Genomic DNA, 18,694 nt, shown 5'->3' on the forward strand with positions numbered 1-18,694 from the left:
ATTATGGAAGGTGGTTTGTGATTTTCTCTTCTTATTATCTGTAGTGTTCTCTTCAAATTAAAGTCCTTGGGACCATCCTCATGGTCTTTGCTGGGAGACTCTTACGAAATCCTCAGGTTTGTAGTATTTAATCACTTCAAACCTTGTCTTTCCCCTAAGAAAAAAGAAACATTTAATAGAACAAATCCTCTTCTCTCTACTGGAAGAAAGGAAATTGACTTACAGTCTATCTCCCCAAACAAAAAGAAAATTTTGAAACAATGGGCAGAACAAATCATTAAGAATGAATCAGCTCATTGGGAGGATGTTCTTATAAAAAGGCCTTCGAAACAAACACTGGTTTTAACAACAAATCTGTGACCACAGGATTGGGATTCTCATTACCTCACAACTCAAACCAAGGAACTCAAAACAGCCATAAGACCCGTTCTGTGAAGGTGAGATTAGGGCCAAACCCTACAACCAAATGTTCTTTTCCATGTCCCAAATGAACTTTTTTTTCTTTAATTCTTCATTTAAACACCTTTATTGAAGTTGTTTTTTTATTTTTGTTGTCTTTGCTAAGCTTTCTTTTCTACATTGACTTTTTTGATGCCTATACTATCATCCTTTGGAAATTTCCTGACTGAAGGCTAGAAATAGATTTCCTTCATCTGTCATATATTTACTTTTCAATTCTTTATTTTCCAACTTTTTCTTCTATTTCGTCCTTAAATTTTGGTATTTCTGCCACCTTTAAAAACCAATATTATTTAGTTTAAATTGGTAAAACAATTTTTTCTAAGTTTATGTACCAAAATCCATTAACTGCTAACCTATTTTATTTATTATTATTATATCATATATAACCTATATTTATTTTATAAAAATATTTATATTTTATTTGGAAGAACAGATTTTATTATTATGATTTTTAAAGGTAAGCTTTATTCATTTATTTAAAAATTTTTTTTTGAATCCTATTACCCTAAATAAAAAAAAAAATTAAGTCCCTGTAATAAACATAAAAAGAAATCCACATATTTCCCATTTAAAAATATTTTCTTTTTCCTTATCTTTAGCCCCTTTCCTCTTTTCAGGAAGTAGAGTATGATTCCACTTTATTAATCCTTTAGCAGTAGTTTCCATTTATTTGTTCATTTAACACATTAGGGATTTGTGACCATGATCTGGTTTGAACTAAAAATATTAAGCAGTAATTAACTGCATCTTTTTGTTACCATTAAATTTTTTCTAGGATAAATAATATGCATGTTGGAATATATTTTCTTTACAGATTCTAAATTCATAATCATATAACAATATTTTTGGTGTTCCTGCAGTGAATTACCAAAATTTGGTCCTGAACAAATAAAAAGATTCTGTTCCTCTATCCTTCATTAAATGTTTTCAAACTGCCCAAAGAACTTTGGCATTCAAGTCAGTTTGACCTGAAAATCAGTTCTCCCCATAGATGGTCAACGGGTACATAAATCCCATTTTTTTAATATATTGCACCAAAAATAGTTCCCTCATTTTGGATAATCTTTAATTTGCATCCATCAGTGATGTCATCATTAGTCAAAGATCTATTCTTACAATATAGATGACAGGTTCTTTTAAAAAAAATGTTCACTAAACTGGACATTACAAGACATATCAAAATCAATAGGAATCCATTAAAACGTTACAAAAAGGAACCTTTTGCTTCTCATTTAAATATTAAAGACATTTCTTTCTTTAAACTTATCTTCTTTATATTTTAAATTCTTCTTTAAGGAGGTTTTCAAAAGGAAATTTGGCTTAACAGGGTGAATCAATCTTTCAGTTTCTTGGGATTTTAAGACGGTGTGCTGGTGAACAAAAGAAGAACCTTTACATCAAATTTCTTTCTTTACAAAGACCTTTATGAAACATCTTTCAAAAAAAAAAAAAGAAAAGCTTATAGGCAAATGAACCTAAGGAAAATTTTTTTCTTTTTGTAATCAACAAATGAAAAAAAAAAATTTAATATCAATTAGTACTTGTGTTTGGTACCGGGTTTGTGGGCTAAGTAAAAAATGAATTTCCAACCCCTTGAAAGTTTATAAATTCTCCCCATTTTTCTACCTCATTCCATCTGGCACATGGGCCTGAAATCTTTTATTATTTTCATTTTTATTTGTGTTAAATCAACTAAGATAAAAACATTGGTAAATATTGTAAAAAATATTGTAAAACTTTTTTACTATGTTTTTCTTTAAGTTTAAATAATTTATTGAAAAATACTTTTTTATATTCAACAAAATTTTAAAGTAAAAAGGTTTTACAGTTAATAAGCAGAAAGATTTATTATATTTTAAAATTATTCTTGTGGAAGTTCCACATTAATTTTCTTGATGACAATACTTAAATATTCTTATTTTTTTTCATAATTTAAAAGTAGAATAAATTTTACATTTCGTAATAAAACGCTGTCCAGGTCTTTTCGGGAGGGAATTAAAATGGTTATTATTATGAATGGTATAATAACTTAAATGACTGAGTAATTTGCAACAACTTTAATGTTGTTGAAAGATGTTCTAAGAACAAAAAGCTTTAGGGTCCTTGACTTTCATTGAATTGATCCAATTGGACTTGGCATAAATTATTCTACTGGTTTCTTTCACTTATCTCTTTTATTCCAACTCTTTTGGGTTTCTCTGAAACTATACCTTTTATCATTTCTTGGGTTCCAATAATTCTTAATTTAATTATTTGTTTTTGGTCATTTCCTGATATATGGGTTTCCCATCTTTATTTTCAGTTTTGCAAAAAAAAAAAATAGCAACTATAGTTTGATGTTGGAGGTTTCCCTCTTTCATCCCTTTAAATTAATAGATCTATTGAAGTAGTTATCATGGGTCAGAGGGGTGGGTTTGTGAGGTAAGGACAGGGGTCAAACTCTATTATAGAATATTATTGAATATATGACATCCTTTTTTTAATGTGGGGTAAATCTTTATCTCAAGGATTTTAAAATGTTTTGGGTTGGTTCTTAATAATTCTGCCTCTTCTCATTATTCTCTTAAGAACATTTTTTTAAGGCAATTAATTGTCTTTTCTCTTTTGCTAATTGCACCTCCTCATGGAAAAAAAAAATATGGCCGGGAATAAAAATAACCAGTCAATCTTAATGGAAATGGCATGATCAATTCCCACCTGGTTATCCTTTCCGGTCCAAAACCATCATAAAATTTCCCTATAAAGCCCCTACGGAGGGGAACTTTTTTCCCATTGGGCAAGGGTAGCACAGGGGGATTAGGCATGGGTTGGGCAAAGGGAGTTTAAGTACAGATTGACCAGATAATGGGGTTTTGAAGTAAGGTCACAAATCCTCTTTTACCTCCAATTTGGCAGGGCTTTTAAAAATGTTGGAAATGGATTTGAGGTGTGACAGATGAGGAATACCCGACATCTAAGGTTGTCCAAGGTTTGGTTATGATTTTAACATGTCATTCTGTAAATCATTTTGGTGCCTAATTATTAGTGCACCAATTTATTTTTTTGGTCTTTTGATTTTTTATTTCCTCACCAACTCCTTATTCCCTCAAACTGCACTTGTCCTCTAACTTCAAGTCCTTTGATTTCCCTGGTGAATTTTGGTTTTTTGATCCCCATGCAAGGCGTCCTTGCCGGGGTCAGTTTAAAGGCGGGGTTTCCAGCTCCGTTTCTTCTCAAAACTCCTCACTATCTATTTTGGAATGTAGGCTTTTGCAACAAGTTTGCCACTTTTCCCTTTCCTTTACCCAATTTTTTAAGATTAGCCCACAGCAGATGCTCATTCAATGGCCAATGGTAGTCCCCAACCTTATTTCAGGGACCCAGCTTCTCCTTGTTTCCTAGGTTCTGGTTCTCTTTGCTTGGTTCCGGAGGCTGATTCTGGGCCTTGGTTCTGTTTCTGTCATCTTTAAACTATAAAAATTATCTCTGGCTCCGAATTGGATGGGACCTGTGGGCCCAAATTGGATCAACCCGGCCCTACTAAATCAGGATCACAAAGGGCTTCCCTGGTTCCTGGGGCTTTGGACTGTGGGAATCTTTCTCATCCCCTAAAGTTCAGGGGTGGTAATCACCTCAATGAAATTTTGCCAGGGTTTTCTACAATGGAGACCAAGAGGTGGGCCATAGAGGCAGGGAAAGGTTTAGGTTGTTGGTTCAAATTTCAAACCATGGATAACCTTCAAAAAGGCCAGTGACCATTTTCCTAGGATGCTGGAATGGAGAAATAAAACCAATTTGGTTGGTAAACTAGTCCATTAAAAATTAAACTATACAATTCCTTTCTTGGAATTAATCCTTCTACATTTCTTATCTAATTCCTTATTCCACTCACCATGGGCTTTTCCCTCCAATTCTCCTTTTTGCTTTTTCCCATTCCCCTAAATTGGCTTCCATCTTTTCAATGGAAACGATTAACCTTGCCAAAATTTTATATTTTCTTGGCCCTTGGGGTCCAGAAAGGGAACTCAAATGGGATGCTTCAATTAATTTTAAGGTTCCTGTTGCTCCAAAGTTCTTGGTGATGTTTTAAGGTCACTGTTTATCCCTAAGGGGAAGTGAAAAGTCCATAATTTCCTTAATTTCACGGATTGGGAAACTGGGCACAGGTTCAGTGGCCCCTATCTAAAAATTTCCCCTGGGTCCTCCTTACCTAAGACAGCATTTCCCTTCCCTAGAACACAATGTTTTGGATAACAGCCCTCAAATCTTGTTTTAATCTCACTCCACCTGGAAGAATTTTGGCCCTTTTCCCCAGGATCCGGATGGTTCCCCCATCAAAATAGGAATCAAATTTCCTCTGAACTGGAAATTCCTTAGTATGGGAATAAGGAAGGGATGAAAAGAGAGGAAACAACACTTTCTTTCTTTAGGAAAGGGGACATAAGCAAGGAACCAAAGTTGTGGTTCCTCAAGTATGACTTCCATGGGATTTTTGCTGCGGGGATAATGGGGCAGGGAGAATTAAAAATTCTGCCTTCCCTCAAAAGGATGGACACCTTCTTGAATTTACTAGAAATAACAGCCTTTAGTTATTCAGAATGCCCTGAGCCCAGGGTTGGGAAAACTTGAATTCAAGCCTAGCCTCAAACACTTTGTAACTGTGGCTCTTTATTAATTTCTTTTGCCTTGGTTTCCTCAAGTATGCTAATTTATATTTCAAACTCACCTGACTTAAGGGTCAGATGAAATAAAAAATTTAAAATACTTATCAAGGTCTAGTAAGTTTACATAAATACCCTTTTCCTTTCTTTCCCACCACCTGTTTTGGAATTTCAGGAAAAAATTAAAGAAAAGATAAACTTGTTACAGAAAGAAATAATGAAACATCTGTCAGCAAATAGAGCTTTTAAAGACTAGATCTATCCCAAGGGAAAAACGGTTTCCTTATTGGGAAGGGTTTTTTCAAGTACTCTCCTTGAAAAACTTCCCCCAGTTTTAAATTTTGCAGACCAAATTTGTCCAGGCCGGAGGATGGGCTGGGTAACATCTGGAATGGTTTCTAAGTCTAAGATTTTATAACCCTTGTTTGTTTTGCAACCTGAAGTCCAAAATAGGAAAAGAAACTTGGGAACAACAAAAGAAAAGTTTACCTTCCTTATACAAAACACAATCACATTTTATCAGAAAAAAGGGAAGCGGATCACCTCCCTGAGGACATTTCCTTGATAAAGTTTGGAGTTAATAAAGGGAAACCTTACCCAGAAGAAACAAGTTCTGGTAGTTTTCCAAGCGGCTTCTTTGTAGAACTCTTTTGAGGGTGGTCCCAAGGGCCCATTCCTCCTGGGTGAATCCCGGCCACATCCCGAATGTCAGTGACTTCTAAATCATCAAATATAAAAACTTAACAAAGGCTTAGGAATTCATTAACTTAATCCACAATTCCATGTCAGAAGGTTTCCTAGTAGTCTTTCTTATTGAGCCAATACTTAAATCCATTTTAAGGTCACAGACGGTGGGGAACTCTGGGTGAATATAACCCTCCAGCCCAAGAGGGCCTACTAGTGTTATTTAGTTTCCCCTTAAGGGCCTCAGCCTTCCTCAAAGTCAGGGACTGAAAACTATAAGGGATTTGAAGTTTGTAAAAAATTTACTTAATAAAAAAAAAAAGTTTATACTGAGGGGCAAAAACATTCACCAATAGCAAGTTGTTTATATTCAAGTACAATATAATTAGCCATGTGCAGTGTGCTATAGTTATTAAAAATTTAAAGGGTATATAAAAAGCTGAGGAATTTTTGAATAAAGAACTTCTTTTTGATTATAAGAGTTTACCCTTTCTCCCGAAGGATTTGGAGTCGGTGCAAAATCCTACAGTAAACAAGGTCATTTTTTTTCAACTTAACATTCCAATAATATTTATTTTGCACTGTTATTTGATCTCTCTCATTTCATTTAGCTATTTCCAATTAGTTGGGTCCACTTTTTCAAAAGGGTTTTTAATATTTAAGGAACAACATAATGAGAAATGTAAAAATAAAGTTAAATAAAAACCATTGCTAGAAAAAAACTTTTAAGCCGAGGGCAGACAGTTTGTCTTAACATCCAATTTTAATTTTTTAAAGAAAAGGGTATCAGTTAAGAAAGATCAGCAGCTTCTTAAAGAATCTTCTATATCTATGGAGGCACATCAGATGCTAGTCACACTGATGGTTGTACTGATTCACTCACCTGCCATGGGCATCTTTGGGTTCCAGGAACCATTCCCTTGGGTTCCAGGCTTTCTTCTTGTCTTGGTCCTCTTCAGGCTGAGCAGCGGGGCAAGAAGACCTTCCCCTTTCTCTCCTAGGCAGGGGCCTGGCCTAACCAGATTGACAGAGGATGAGTTCCCAAAAGGAGTTCCAAAGCTCCTGGCACGGCCCTCCCTGGGGGAGAGACTACAATCAGAGGTGGAGGCAACAGGTAGAACAAGATTTGTAAATAAAAAGGATCTAACCTCAAAGTCTTTTTCTTTCTCACTTTCTCTTAGGTCTTCTCTTTTGTCCCAGTGCCCTCAGTCATCCTCCTAAAACGAGAGCCAAGAGGCAGGAAGGGGTTTGGAATCCCGATGGAAAGAAGCTAATGGGAGTCTCAATGGCTCCTGAATCGGCGGCAACTGGGACCCATTGGTAAAACAGAGGCTGGTGCCCAAGCACCTGAGGGAAATCCTGGAGAGCCTGGATCAGAAATAGGGACTGGGAGCTGGCCAGAAGCTCGGCTTGGGAAGGAGGTCAGAGTGAGGCGTCCAGCAGACACAGGGACGGAATGTTGCTCAAATCTTAACAGTAGGCTGAGCCAATATAATAACAATGACAATTCTACCTGTAATCGTTTACTTATTCAATCAGATGAAGAAAGTATTAAAAAATTATTTTAGAGCTAGTTTCATGTTTGGTCCTCCTAGGTCTCCTTCCTGAAATATTATGAGATATAGAAGGGCATTTTTGATAGGAACACAGAGTAAACACTGGAGAGGGCCACAGAAAACACTAAGTCTACTCTTCTCACTTTAGAGATGTGGCACATAGACTGTTTCTTGCCCAGAGTCAGAGGTAGAGAGCATCTGAAGCAGGATTTAAACCTATCTTCTTGATTCTAAACCAAGACTCTCTTCTACTGTTCAACTATTACTACTAGTATATTCCTCTACACTTGAATATCACTTTGAATGAAAAGTCACTAAACTGTCCATCTATTATGAGGTCCATGATCCAAGTAACTATAATAAAGATGGCAATTATAGCAGTAATATAATATCACCTCCATTGAGATTTAATGCTTGAAACAAGATTAGAAGGGAAGCAACAAACTGGGAAAACATCTTCACAGTTAAAAGTTCTGATAAAGGCCTCATTTCCAAATATATAGAGAATTGACTCTAATTTATAAGAAACCAAGCCATTCTCCAATTGACAAATGGTCAAAGGATATGGACAGACAATTTTCAGATGAAGAAATTGAAACTATTACCACTTATATGAAAGAGGATTCCAAATCATTATTAATCAGAGAAATGCAAATTAAGACAACTTTGAGATACCACTACACACCTGTCAGATTGGCTAAGATGACAAGAAAAAATAATGATGACTGTTGGAGGGGATGTGGACTGGGATACTGATACATTGTTGGTGGAGTTGTGAATGAATCCAACCATTCTGGAGAGCAATCTGGAATTATGCCCAAAAAGTTATCAAACTGTGCATACCCTTTGACCCAGCAGTGCTACTACTGGGCTTATACCCCAAGGAGATACTAAAGAAGGGCAAGGGACTTGTATGTGCCAAAATGTTTGTGGCAGCCCTGTTTGTAGTGGCTAGAAACTGGAAAATGAATGGATGCCCATCAATTGGAGAATGGTTGGTTAAATTGTGGTATATGAATGTTATGGAATATTATTGTTCTTTAAGAAATGACCAGCAGGATGAATACAAAGAGGCTTGGAGAGACTTACATGAACTGATGCTGAGTGAAATGAACAGAACCAGGAGATCATTATATACCTCAACAACGATAGTGTATGAAGATGTACTCTGATGGAAGTGGATTTCTTTGACAAAGAGACCTAATTCAGTTTCAATTGATCAATGATGGACAGAAACAGCTACACCTAAAGAAAAAAACACTGGGAAATGAATGTAAACTGTTTGCATTTTTGTTTTTCTTCCCGGGTTATTTTTACCTTCTGAATCCAATTCTCCCTATGTAACAAGAAAACTCTTTTGATTCTGCACACATATATTGTGTCTAGGATATACTACAACATATTCAACATATATAGGACTGCTTGCCATCTAGGGGAAGGGATGGAGGGTGGGAGGGAAAAATCGGAACAGAAGTGAGTGCAAGGGATAATGTTGTAAAAAAATTACCCTGGCATGGGTTCTGTCAATAAAAAGTTATTATAATAAGAAAATAAATAAAAAAATAATGTTTTTTTTTAAATTTAAAAAAAAAATTTAAACCTTTACCAAATAATTAAAAATTTCTCATTTTTTCCTCTTATTAACTATGAGGTCAGATCTTTACTAACTCCACTCAACAATAGGGAAAATGGGAGGGAAAGTTTAAAGTGACTTGGCGGATCACAAATCTAGTAAATGTTGAAATGAATTTGGGCTCAATTTCTTGATTTCAAACACAGAACTCTATTCATTATGAACCTAAACTGTTTATAAAAATTCTAAAAATAAATATAGAAAACAAAATATTACCAGAACTTTTGGCCCCAAAAGGCCGAAAACCAGTACCTAAAATTAACCAGGTTTATGGATAAGTTAATTTATAAATGCTAAATTTCACCTGGAAAAAAATTAAAAACATTAAATTTCAGAAAATTTCATTTACATTTTAAAAACTTTTAAATATAAATTTGGAATGTCTTAAGGCTATAACTACAAGAGGAATTTCTTCCATTAACTAATTTAGTTGGTTTTATTCAACATGAATTTCTCCGTGTACAATGACTTGGAGCCTCTACCTAATCATTATTTTTAGCTTTTTTTTTCCTAATTTTATTAATCTCCCTCTTTCAGGGTAAAAAATACCCCATTAGGTAAAAATCCAAAATTCCTCTCCTATAAAGTCCACCTAAGGAAGGTATATTCTTATGCATCAACATTCCTCTATCTCTTTCCAACCTATATAATAATAAATGGGAAGTTTCTGTGAAGAATCCCCTTCCTTTGATCCTTAAGGGAACTCCCCAGTGGAAATATATTTGAACAAGAACTAAATTCCATTTGACTGCCTTTCCACAATCATTAATGATAAAATTTCTACCTAATAAGAATTCTCTGATGGGAAATAAGGGATGACTGTTACTTGAGGGATTTAGCACGTTGATTACATATATAAAGTTTCTCTGATATCCAGCAAATTGAAACTGCATCTGAAAATTTTTCCACATGGATTATATTCATAAGGGTTCTCTTCAGTGTGAATTCTCAGATGTGTAGCTAGTATGAAGCTTCCCTGGTGGAGCTGCATCTGAAAGCTTTACCCCATTGATGACATTCATAAGATTTTTCTTCAGTGTGAATTCTCAGATGAGTAACAAGTAGGTAGGTACATCTGAATGCCCTCTGAAACCAATGAAATCCCTACGTTTAAAGACACTACTTTTTCCTGGTTCTCCTGGTCCATGTTCAAACTAAACTCACCTTTTCTCCAAACATCCTATTATCTTACTTTTGCTTTACTTTTTTCTTATTATATAAGGTATCCTGCTCCCAATCCCTGAGGCTCTTAATCTAATCATCTCTTACACATCAAAATCCTCCATTTTATTCTTAGAGAATGTACTTTTTAAAAATCAGTTCTCTGGAGATGAATAGCATCTTTCTAAGTTCTTAACAGTTGTTTTGAATATTTTTAATGCTCAGAATAGTTTGACTGTTCAGTTATTCTTACAATATTGTTGTTACTGTATGCAACAATGTTCTCTTGATTCTGCTCATTTCATGCTTCCTTATTTCATGAAAGTCTTTCCATATTTTTCTAAGATCAATCTGTTCATCTCTCATAGCATAGTAGTATTCCAACACAATTATATAACGCCACTTGTTTAGCTGCTCCCCAATTAATGAGAATTCACTTAATTTGCAGGTCTGTTCCACCACCAAGAAAGCTTCAATAACTATTTTACAACATAGGTTTTCTTTGTTTCCTGATCCTTTTAAGAAAAAAGCTTCATAGTGGCATTAAAGCATCAAAGGGTATAGAGTTTTATAATTCTTTGGACATAATACCAGATTTCTCTTCAAACTGGTTGGATCAGTTCAGAGTTCCATCAACAGCTATTAGGGTATCCATTTTTCTACATTCCCTCCAACACTGGTCATTGTCTCTTTCTATCACTTTTGGTAATTTCAAAGGAGTGAGATAATGGCCCAAAGCTTTTTTTTTTTTTTTTTTTTTAAGTAATTTTAAATTTTTTATTTTCTTTTTAAATTATGGAGTAAAAAATATATAATAGCTGTCTTGTACATTCCTTTTCTTTTCCTCCTACCTCTGACTTTGCAATGGCTACCATTAGCCATGTGTATAGGAAGTTTAATAGATCATAAGGCATAATTCCAGATTGCTCTTCAAAATGGTTGGATCAGCTCACAATTCTACCAAAAATGAGTAATTTTTCCACACACGCCTCCAACAAAAATTGCTTTCTCCTTTTATCAGTTTAGCCAATCTGGTAGATATGATATCTCAAGATGACTTTAATTTGCATTTTGCTAAACAAGAATGGTTTAAAGCATTTTATATAACTAAATCATTCTGATTTTTATTGGAAAACTACCTGTTTGTAAAGGGCTGAAAATCTTAAAAGGTGTGCTGGAATCAGACAACCAAGCACTTAAAGCTAATTACCTATAGGACAATGACTCTATTACCATATGTTTGGAAACGCTCTTCTCTCAATTAATGCTGGCTCAATGTTTGGGGTTAAAACAATTGTAGGTATGGATTAGGGGGTATAGTGAAAGGCAAGAGAACCTGGCAGCAGAACAAGGAGAAAAGTGTGGAGATTCTGGACTCTAGAATCAAGGAGAGATCCACTTGGCAAAACTCCTGGCATTTTTGTCCATCTCTTTCACTTCTTCCCCTAAAGACCAAGGTCTTTTGCTTATCCTGACTCTGGCTGATCCTGAGGCCTCCAGGGAGCTAGCTTGGACATTACAATTTAAATCTGAATTTGTACAAAAAATGTTTTACAAAATGTTCATGTAGTTCCTGGGTTTGTTTTACCAAATATGCTCAAAATAAGATTTTCAAGCATTACTAGAAAATTTGAATTCAAGCATAAGACTCAAAAGTATAAAAAGAAGCTTTTCAAGAAGCCTCATGGAACCTTGAAAAGACTGAACAAGATTCCAATTCCATCTCTGTCACTCACTGCCAATATGATCTGCTCAAGTCATCTGAATTCTCTTGTGCCTCTATCTCTTCAGTTGTAAATTGAGGTTATTGGAGGGTTCTCAGGGCTCTTCCAGCACGAGATTTATGATTTCTTTGGCCCAGAGTCTAAATCAATGTGAATTTATAATGCTCCCAAAAGGATTTTTAAAAAAAATTCTGGTCTCCTCAGAACATCTTCCTAAAGTTCATTAGACATCTTGTAGGGAATGTGATATAAAGGTACACTTCCTGCACACACCATTTAACAATCTAGGGATTCTTATGAGGGAAACTGACATAGAGAGGACACAAGGGAGAAAAAGCATTTGTTGTGGGGGGTTATGGAGGCTGATCAAAGTGACGAGTTCCAGAAGACAGCAGAGCTCAAACTGAAGCTTTGACTGAGGTTAGCACAAGCAAGCTTGGCACCCTATCATGGGGTAATGCTGCTATTGTCCTTCTCCCACTGTATTCAGGAGACTTAGATGTTAATTGGGAACAAAAGCTAATTCTTCTGAGAAACACTGAGGGGAAAGGAGTAGGAATGGAAGACATTTGGATACAGATGCTAATACTTGATGCTTGAGCGAAATATTTATTATGGTGTCAACATATATATATATTTTTAAGTTTTTTCTTTAAAAAAAGAAAAATAAGCTTTTCCCAATTCCCCTTAATCTTACCTCTTCTGATTAGCTCTAATTCATCCTGGATATGGGGTTCCAAATAGTTGTTAGCATATAGTTATTGTTCTCCCCAGTAGACTGTGAACTAATTCTCTTGAGTAGGGAATGTCCCCCATCTTTCTTTGTTATATTGGAACTTAGTGCATCTGATAGGTGCTTTAATGGTTGTTGTCTCAAAGAAAGTCTAAGAAAAATCCCATGGGACAGTAGAAATCCTTTGGGAATGCTTTCAAGAGTTTCATGCCCCAAAGTTCTAAACAATGACTTCTGACTGGATCACAAATTTATCACAAAAAGAGAAGTGAAAGATCATGGAGTCTAACTCCCTTATTTCAGAGACAGGATCACATTGTTGAAGTCTAAAAAAGAATTCCAGTTTAGCTGATCTTGCCACAAAATTTAATACTCCTTGCTTGACATTGCTTACATACTTACATGATAAAGACCCCTCATTCACCTGCTTTCATCCAATTCACTTAAACAGGGTTTCCATGGCCCTTTTGACTCTAATATCCATGGGGCTTCCCCCTCCTCAAAACTGGAGATCAAATCTTCGCTGAGAACTGGGATGGGGAATAGGGGGATAAGGAAGGAATATAATTTACTCCTCTTTAGGCAAAGAGACTTGAAATCAAGAACCACAGCAGAGTTCCCAGGGCTCCTCAGCAATAGCTGACACGGTCTTTCCTACTGGGAACTTAGGGGTAGGGTAGGGAGTAGATCATGTGGCAGGCTTCTTTAGACTTTCTACTTGTGACTCCTTTTCACCCGAGAAATTTTTACCCAACCCTGGGCATACAGGTATATAAAACAGCTATACAAATCAAACATTTAGTGATAAAAATCATAATTTTGCCACCCCCACATTGCTTCCTTCTGGAGACAAAAGCACCACAGACTGCAGAGATAAGTCCCAACAGGAAAGTCTTTAGTTATCAAAGTCCAGTGGTAAAACAAAGTCAAGGTGACATGATGACCTGGGATGCAGTGGCAGACTTTGGTGTCTTCAGTATGTGGAGAATAGATAAGGTGAAGAACTTACAGGAATGTATGAATTCTTTTTCTGTATTTTATTATTTCTGTGTTTCCCCTATGACCCGTATAATATGTGCAGGCTCATATCTACTTGACCTTTGGCCAGCTAGAAACATATTTACTTAACCTGAGCTGATGACATTTTTTGGTATTTGACATTTATCGATATTTAGTCTATTAGCTGGACCACTGTTGGCTTGATTAAGCCTGGGGGACTGACTTTCTGTTTCCCTGAAATCAGGAGATTTCAGGGAAACAGAAACCTTGCATTCCAATATCCCCAAATAGCAACAACCAATTAGATACCTCTCCCTCCCCTTCTCAATGCTCTCTCTTACTTGTGATGTAATTTCTTGTATAAAAGCTATGTATCTTTACTACTTCTTTAGCCCTCCGCTTTCTCTATCTTATCTCGTGATGGGATGGCTCATCCTCCGGAGGCTTTCAATAAACAACTTTTCTGCCTTCTACTGAATGATCTCTGAGTAATCATTTTGGGTAAGGGTCTTCTATATCCCTCACAAGTATATGAACAAGCCTGAAGCACTTCACAGAACCTGCTTGGGTGAATTTAGGGTTAGCAACATGTGAATCAGCAATGACTTCTAGATGGAACCAGCTTATTATCAATAATTTTCTTAATGAAGTTAATGACCATTAGCTTTCTTTTCCTCCCACTTTTTTGGGAAGACAATAGGCATTAAGTAATTTTCCCAGAGTCACACAGCTAGTTTCTGGGAACTGATCTCAGATCTGGTGCATGAATCAGGAAGATTCATCTTCATGAATTCAAACCCAGCCTCAGAAATCTACTAGCTATGTGACTCTGGACAAATCACTTAACTCTGTCTGCCTCAGTTACTCATCTGTAAAATAATTTGGAGAAGGAAATGGTAAACGCTATCCAGAACATTTTTCAAGAAATCTTCAAAGAGGGTGAACAAACTTCAGACACAACTGAGAAATAACATCCTAAAAATGGCTGCCTCTTGGCCCAAGTCCAGTGGAATGATAATACAAACCAAGAAACACCTATTTAATGTCCACCAAGTGGAAAGTATTCAGAAATTAGGAAATTAAGGAAAGCTTCATGACATTGTGGCTCCTGAGTCAAGCCTCAGGGGGGGATTTCATAATTAGAATATATGAGCAGACAATTTTCTGATGAAGAAATTAAAGCTATTTCTAGTCATTTAAAAATGCTCTGAATCACTATTAGAGAAATGCAAATTACTACAACTGAAGTATTATTATACATGTCTCAGATTGGCTAAGACAGGAAAAGGTAATGATAAATGTTGGAAGAGAACTAGAACACTAACACATTGTTGGTGAGTTGTGAAATGATCCAACCACTGGAGAGCAACTTAGAACCATGCCCAAATGCCTATCAAATTGTAAATCCTTTGATTCAGCAGTCTACTGGGTCTGTATCCCAAAGAGATGAATAAGGGGAAAGGACCCTTATGTGCAAAAATGTTTGTAGTAGCTCTTTCTGTAGTGTCAAGGAACTGGAAATTGAGTGGATGCCCAACAGCTGGGGAATGGCTGAATAAGTTATGGTAAATGAATGTAATAGAATATTATTGTTCTGTAAGAAATGATGAATAGGCTAATTTCATTAAAGGTTGGAAAGACTTACATGAAATGATGGTAAGAAGTGAACAGAACGAAGAGAACATTGGACATGGCAACAAGAATATGTAATGATCGATCATTGTGGGACCTGGCCACTTTAAACAATGCAATGAGTCAAGGAATTTCTCATCGATTCAGGATGGAAAATGCCATCCACATCCAGAGACAGAACTACGGAGATGGAATGTGGATTGAAGCATAGTATTTTTGCCATTTTTTGTCTTTTCCTTCTGGTCTAACTTTTCTTGTACAACATGACAATTATGAAAATAAGTTTAAAAAGATTGCAAGTGTTTAACCTATACTGGATTGCTTGCTGTTTGGGGGAGGGGGAAAGGGAGGCAGAAAAATGTAAGTTTTACAAAAATGAATGTTGAAAACTATCTTTACATGTATCTGGAAAAATAAAGTGTTTGGGGAAAAAAAAATCACCAAAAAAAGGGGATTTCAACAAGTAGCGATAAAATAGAAGGAAGGGTGAGAAGCTGTAAGTTAATTCCCAGAATGCAGCAAGGGCATAGGGAGGTCAAGAGATGGAGGTGGTAAAATGTCCAGATAGGCTGGAATGTAGCTTCTTATAACTGGGAGAAAGGGTTGGAAACACAAGGGGACTCAGATTCCGCTTGGAAGGCTAAATTTCCAAATGCTAGTTCTCCTGGGGCCCCACTTCTGAGCTCCTTCAGTCCTCCTGGGACCCCGGTCCTGGCTCCCCCTAGTTCGCCTGAAGCCTCGGTTCTGGGCCCCCCTAAGTCCTGCAGGGGGCAGGCGGTTTAAGTGATGTCTGGGAGTCAGTCACCGCGCACAGGCCGCGGGCTATACTGGGGGGGGGGGGGGGGGGAGGCAGCCCCTGCCCTTCCGGGACGCTCAGTCCAAGCCCCGCCCCCTCCGCCCAGAGGAAGGGCAGGGAGCCCAGGCCACGGCCAGACCTCTAGCTCAGGGCTCGGCCACGGCGGGGCCCGGGAAGCCGTCACGTCCCCAGTCCCGGCTCCGGCCGCGGCTCGGGCAGGCCCCGGGGGTCGGAGCCCGCGGGAGTTGGGCTTTTCCCGGCATTTGCACCAGCTCCGGCTCCGGAAACCGGGCTCCGCCACCGCCCAGCTCTTCCAGCCGGGGCTCCCACGCAGCCACCTCGGGGTGGAACACGCGTGCCCGCGACGCCGAGGCCTCGCAGTGCTCAGAGAAGCGGACTGAAGAACTGCTCCCGCCCGCATTCCCGGGGACTCTTCACAGCCCCAGCCTCACTCACCACCTGGGCCCTTTCCTCCGGAAGTCCGCGCTCATAAGTCGAGCGCCGCCACGCGCTTACCCGCCACTACAGGGGGGGTCTCCGCGGGGCATTCTGGGAATTGTAGTCCCCTCTGGGGCGGGGGCGAGGCGGGGAGAGCAGGAGGAGGAGGGACACCCAACAGCAGGAGGCAGCGCACCTGTTCACTCCCGGATAGAGGCAGGGGGCGGGGCCTTCGAGCCCTGGCCCCGCCCTCCAGGGATACTTGGCTGGACCTTGGGAGTGTGTCTGGAAACTGTGAAGAGCTGGTGGAGGGGAGATCTCTGGGGCCGGAGGACATCTACAGGAACCCTTCTCAACCCCGCTTCATTCCAGTGGCTGCCCTCTTAATTATGAATTACTTATCCTCCACGTAGCTTACTTCTCTTTCCCGTTTCTTTGGAAGCTCCTCGGGGGCATGGGCCGGGGTTGGGGGTTAGGGGTTTTTTTGCCCCTTTTTGTGCCCCCCAGCACTTTAGCACAGTGCTTGGCACGTGATGTTCTTCCTTTGTTTTCGAAGAGGACCAATGACGTCACGAGTTGAGTTGGATTTAAATGGGGCAGAGTAGCGTGCTGGAAGCCCGCCTCCAGGGCTTCCATTCCTCCCTGCTTTATAGCTTGTATGAGCTTAACTGGCTTCAGAGTAGCTGGTTTTCTGTGTATCAAAGTTTGCTTTTGATCATTACAAAGGATTATTGGTATGTCAAACCTCTCTGTGCTTTAATTAGTGCAGCCTGTCCTCATCTAGCTCTTCCCAATTACCTGAATAACTTGGGTTATTCTCATAGGTTAACCAGGCAGATCCAGTGACTCTTGGATCATTAAGATGAAGACTTCTGTTAAGAAAACTAATATGATTTTGCTGTATTTCTTGACATACGGAAAGTTCTTGGGAGGTGGGGTTCTCATTCAATTCAGTGGGTTTTTCAGTGTGTTCATTTTTACTGGGAGATATGAAAAATGTTGGAAAGGGTAGATTTGTCCTAACAACTTTATTCACCTGGAATGCTTTGCAATGTCTATAAGACATGGCACCTGTTTTAAAGATGATCATTTTACATGAGAGAATTCCTAATGGAGACAAGGTTTATCAATGTCTTCAATGAGGACCTGCTTCTGTATAGAAGAGAGTGATCACTAGACATCAGAATATTCATGCTAGAAGCTGATTTCAGAAAACCCTGGAAAGATTTACATGAACTCATGGTAAGAGAACATTGTATACAGTTAAAAGAAGATTATGTGATTTTCAACAGTGATGGACTTTTCAATAATCTGGTAATTCAAGACAATTCCAGTAGATGTATAATGGAAAGTGACATCAGCATCTAGAGAGAGAATAATAAAGATTAAATATGGATCAAAGCATAGTACTGTTATGGTTTGTTGTTGTTTTGTTTTGTCTTTGCTGTTATTTTATTTTTTCTTTGCTTGAGTTTTTTTTCTCATGTTTTCCCCTTTTTATCTGATTTTTCTTACAGCATAATGAATATGGAAATAAATTTACAAGAATTGCATATGTTTAATCTGTATCAGATTGCTTGCTGTCTGTAGAGGAGAGGGAGAAAAAATTGGAACATAGATTTTTCAAAGGTAAATGATGAAAACTTGGCTCTTTCAACAGTACACTTACTCATGGCAGTTCCAACAAACATATAATGCAAAATGCCACCCACAAACTGAAAAAAAAAATTATGGAGACTGAATGTGAATCAAAACATAGTATTTTCACATGATGTTGTTGTTGTTGTCTGTTTATTTCCTTCCCCCCTTCTTGTGTTTTTTTTTTCCCCCTTTTGAAATATTTCTTCTTGCAAAGCATGATAAATATGGAAATGTGTTTAGAAGAATCACACATGTTTAACCTGGATTGTTTGCTTTCTTGAAGAGGGGGGGAGATGTTTGAGAGGGAGAAAAAATTGGAACACAAGATTTTGCAAAGGTGAATGTAGAAAACTATCTTTACAAAAGATATTATTAAGAAAAAATTAGAAATTAAAATCAAACATATTTTCTTCTTTTAGTAAGGTAGCTTGACAGAAACTATTATATTGGCATTATCTCCTTGGGTATTTCCTTAATAGAAAATTTTATGGTAAATATAAAATAAAATTTAAAAAAAAGAATACTTGAGCTTCTGAAAACACTGAGTATTAGAAGGGCTTCAATCAGAGGCTATACTTAAGTGTACAGTGGGGAA

At 37.6% G+C, this 18,694-nt stretch overlaps 1 protein-coding gene across 1 annotated transcript in view; it reads right to left on the reverse strand.

Moving 5' to 3' along the window:
* Positions 1-16,532, reverse strand: part of LOC111719943 (zinc finger protein 2 homolog) — a 76,774-nt gene extending 60,242 nt beyond the window's left edge. The window contains exons 1-2 of the mRNA XM_031963321.1: positions 16,477-16,532; positions 6,670-6,863 (exon numbers count right to left, since the gene is read on the reverse strand). Of these exons, the coding sequence (XP_031819181.1) occupies positions 6,670-6,702 (33 nt within the window). The 5' untranslated portion in view covers positions 6,703-6,863; positions 16,477-16,532. The remainder of the gene's footprint in view (positions 1-6,669; positions 6,864-16,476) is intronic.
* Positions 16,533-18,694: the final 2,162 nt, after the last annotated feature.

The sequence above is a fragment of the Sarcophilus harrisii genome, chromosome 3 (assembly GCF_902635505.1).
Source record: "Sarcophilus harrisii chromosome 3, mSarHar1.11, whole genome shotgun sequence".
In the NCBI taxonomy this organism is placed as follows: Eukaryota; Metazoa; Chordata; class Mammalia; order Dasyuromorphia; family Dasyuridae; genus Sarcophilus; species Sarcophilus harrisii.